Below are 1899 nucleotides of genomic sequence, written 5' to 3' on the forward strand. Positions count from 1 at the left end.
TCCATCGGTGAAACTCCCATCAAATCCGCGATTTCGCCGTCCCTCGCGATGCCGCCTGGCCCGAGCGGGGTCCCGGCACGTACTTCTCTGCAGGGTGAGCGCGTATCCCCGTGGGACTGGCGCGTTTCCCACGGCCGCGCGTCCGGCTGGACACTGCACTTGGACTCCAGGGTGTCCGAAGCTGCAGCGCTTCCAGGTCGCGAGCCGTGCACACCGTGGAACAGCGCGTGAAAGGGACCACGGAAGAGCGTGTTTGGGGAGTCGCAGACTCCGCCGAGCCCCTGGGGGAGATCCATGCCGCACACCGACCACTCCAGCGCAGAGGCCCGCGCGATACTTGAAAGTAAACTCGACGCAACAAGTTGATCGACGAAATAAATAAATAAATAAATAAATCCGTTCCTCGATCGCGAGGCGGAGGTGCGAAGGCCCTCACGCGCACATACCGTCTAAACCTGTCCTGAACAGATGGTAATATATTTGTTTCTCTGAAAAAAATATCAAAAAAGCGTACTATGACAATCTCGCGCAGTCTCACCCGGCCACAGGAGCGATTGCCAAACGCGACTTTTCCAGAGCAGCAGCGCAGCACGGGTGGTGAAGAAAGCGGACTTCACGTGGACATTTAGGAGTTTAATCCCCGCAAAACCACTGCACCTCACCGCGCGCACAGGAGAGCGTGTTAGACATCCGGCCCGAGTGGCCCGAGCGTTCTCCCTCCCAGTAACGACGTGTTTCCACGCTCTGAAGCACGAGAGGTGCGCCGGCCTGGTCCAGGAGGCGGCTCGCGGTTACCAAACGACACTTTCCGTCCGTGTCGACAAGTCGAGTGCTGTCCTCGGGGCCCGTGCAACTCGCCTCGGCGCGTGCTTACGCACTAAGCGGTCGTATTCAGCAGCGGTAACGAGGCTGGACTGTGGAGTTCTCGTGCAGACGGAGTTGTCTCGGCGAAGTCCTTGAGCGCGCTGTTGCCCCTGCGCTATCAGGCAGCGCGCTTTGGCAGTGCGCCTGGCGCGAGCACAGTCACCCGGAGCTCGGGCTGCGAATGTCAGACTGGAGGCGACGATGGCGGGGTCGCGTTAGAGTAACAGATATTATAGTATTACAGATATTACAGATGTGTTAAAGTAACAGATATTACAGCATTACAGATATTACAGACGCGTTAAAGTAACAGATATTACAGCATTATAGACATTACAGATGTGTTAAAGTCACAGATATTATAGCATTACAGGTATTACAGATGTGTTAAAGCCACAGATATTACAGCATTATAGACATTACAGATGTGTTAAAGTCACAGATATTATAGCATTACAGGTATTACAGATGTGTTAAAGTCACAGATATTACAGCATTACAGGTATTACAGATGTGTTAAAGTAACAGATATTACAGCATTATAGACATTACAGATGTGTTAAAGTCACAGATATTATAGCATTACAGGTATTACAGATGTGTTAAAGTCACAGATATTATAGCATTACAGGTATTACAGATGTGTTAAAGTCACAGATATTACAGCATTACAGGTATTACAGATGTGTTAAAGTAACAGATATTACAGCATTATAGACATTACAGATGTGTTAAAGTCACAGATATTATAGCATTACAGGTATTACAGATGTGTTAAAGTCACAGATATTACAGCATTACAGGTATTACAGATGTGTTAAAGTAACAGATATTACAGCATTACAGATATTTCAGATGTGTTAAAGTAACAGATTACAGTATTACAGATGTGTTAAAGTAACATATTACAGCATTATAGTTATTACAGATGTGTTAAAGTAACAGATATCACAGCATTACAGATGCACTAGAGTAACATGTTACAGCATTACAGGTATTACAGATGCATTAGAGTAACATATTACAGTATTACAG

General features: G+C 47.3%; 1 protein-coding gene across 3 annotated transcripts in view; it reads right to left on the bottom strand.

Moving 5' to 3' along the window:
- The window catches only part of ar (androgen receptor), a 60118-nt gene extending 59049 nt beyond the window's left edge, over positions 1-1069 (bottom strand). For all 3 annotated transcript variants that reach the window (XR_014125126.1, XM_035527031.2, XM_035527032.2), the window contains exon 1: positions 1-1069. This exon is cut by the window's left edge and continues 1143 nt beyond it. Coding sequence is in view for 2 of the 3 variants with exons in the window: in XM_035527031.2 (XP_035382924.2) it covers positions 1-296 (296 nt within the window). In the remaining variant the exon portion in view is untranslated.
- Between the last annotated feature and the right edge of the window lie 830 nt (positions 1070-1899).

This window comes from Electrophorus electricus, chromosome 8, assembly GCF_041902795.1.
Source record: "Electrophorus electricus isolate QZ-2024a chromosome 8, ASM4190279v1, whole genome shotgun sequence".
NCBI classification, from domain to species: domain Eukaryota; kingdom Metazoa; phylum Chordata; class Actinopteri; order Gymnotiformes; family Gymnotidae; genus Electrophorus; species Electrophorus electricus.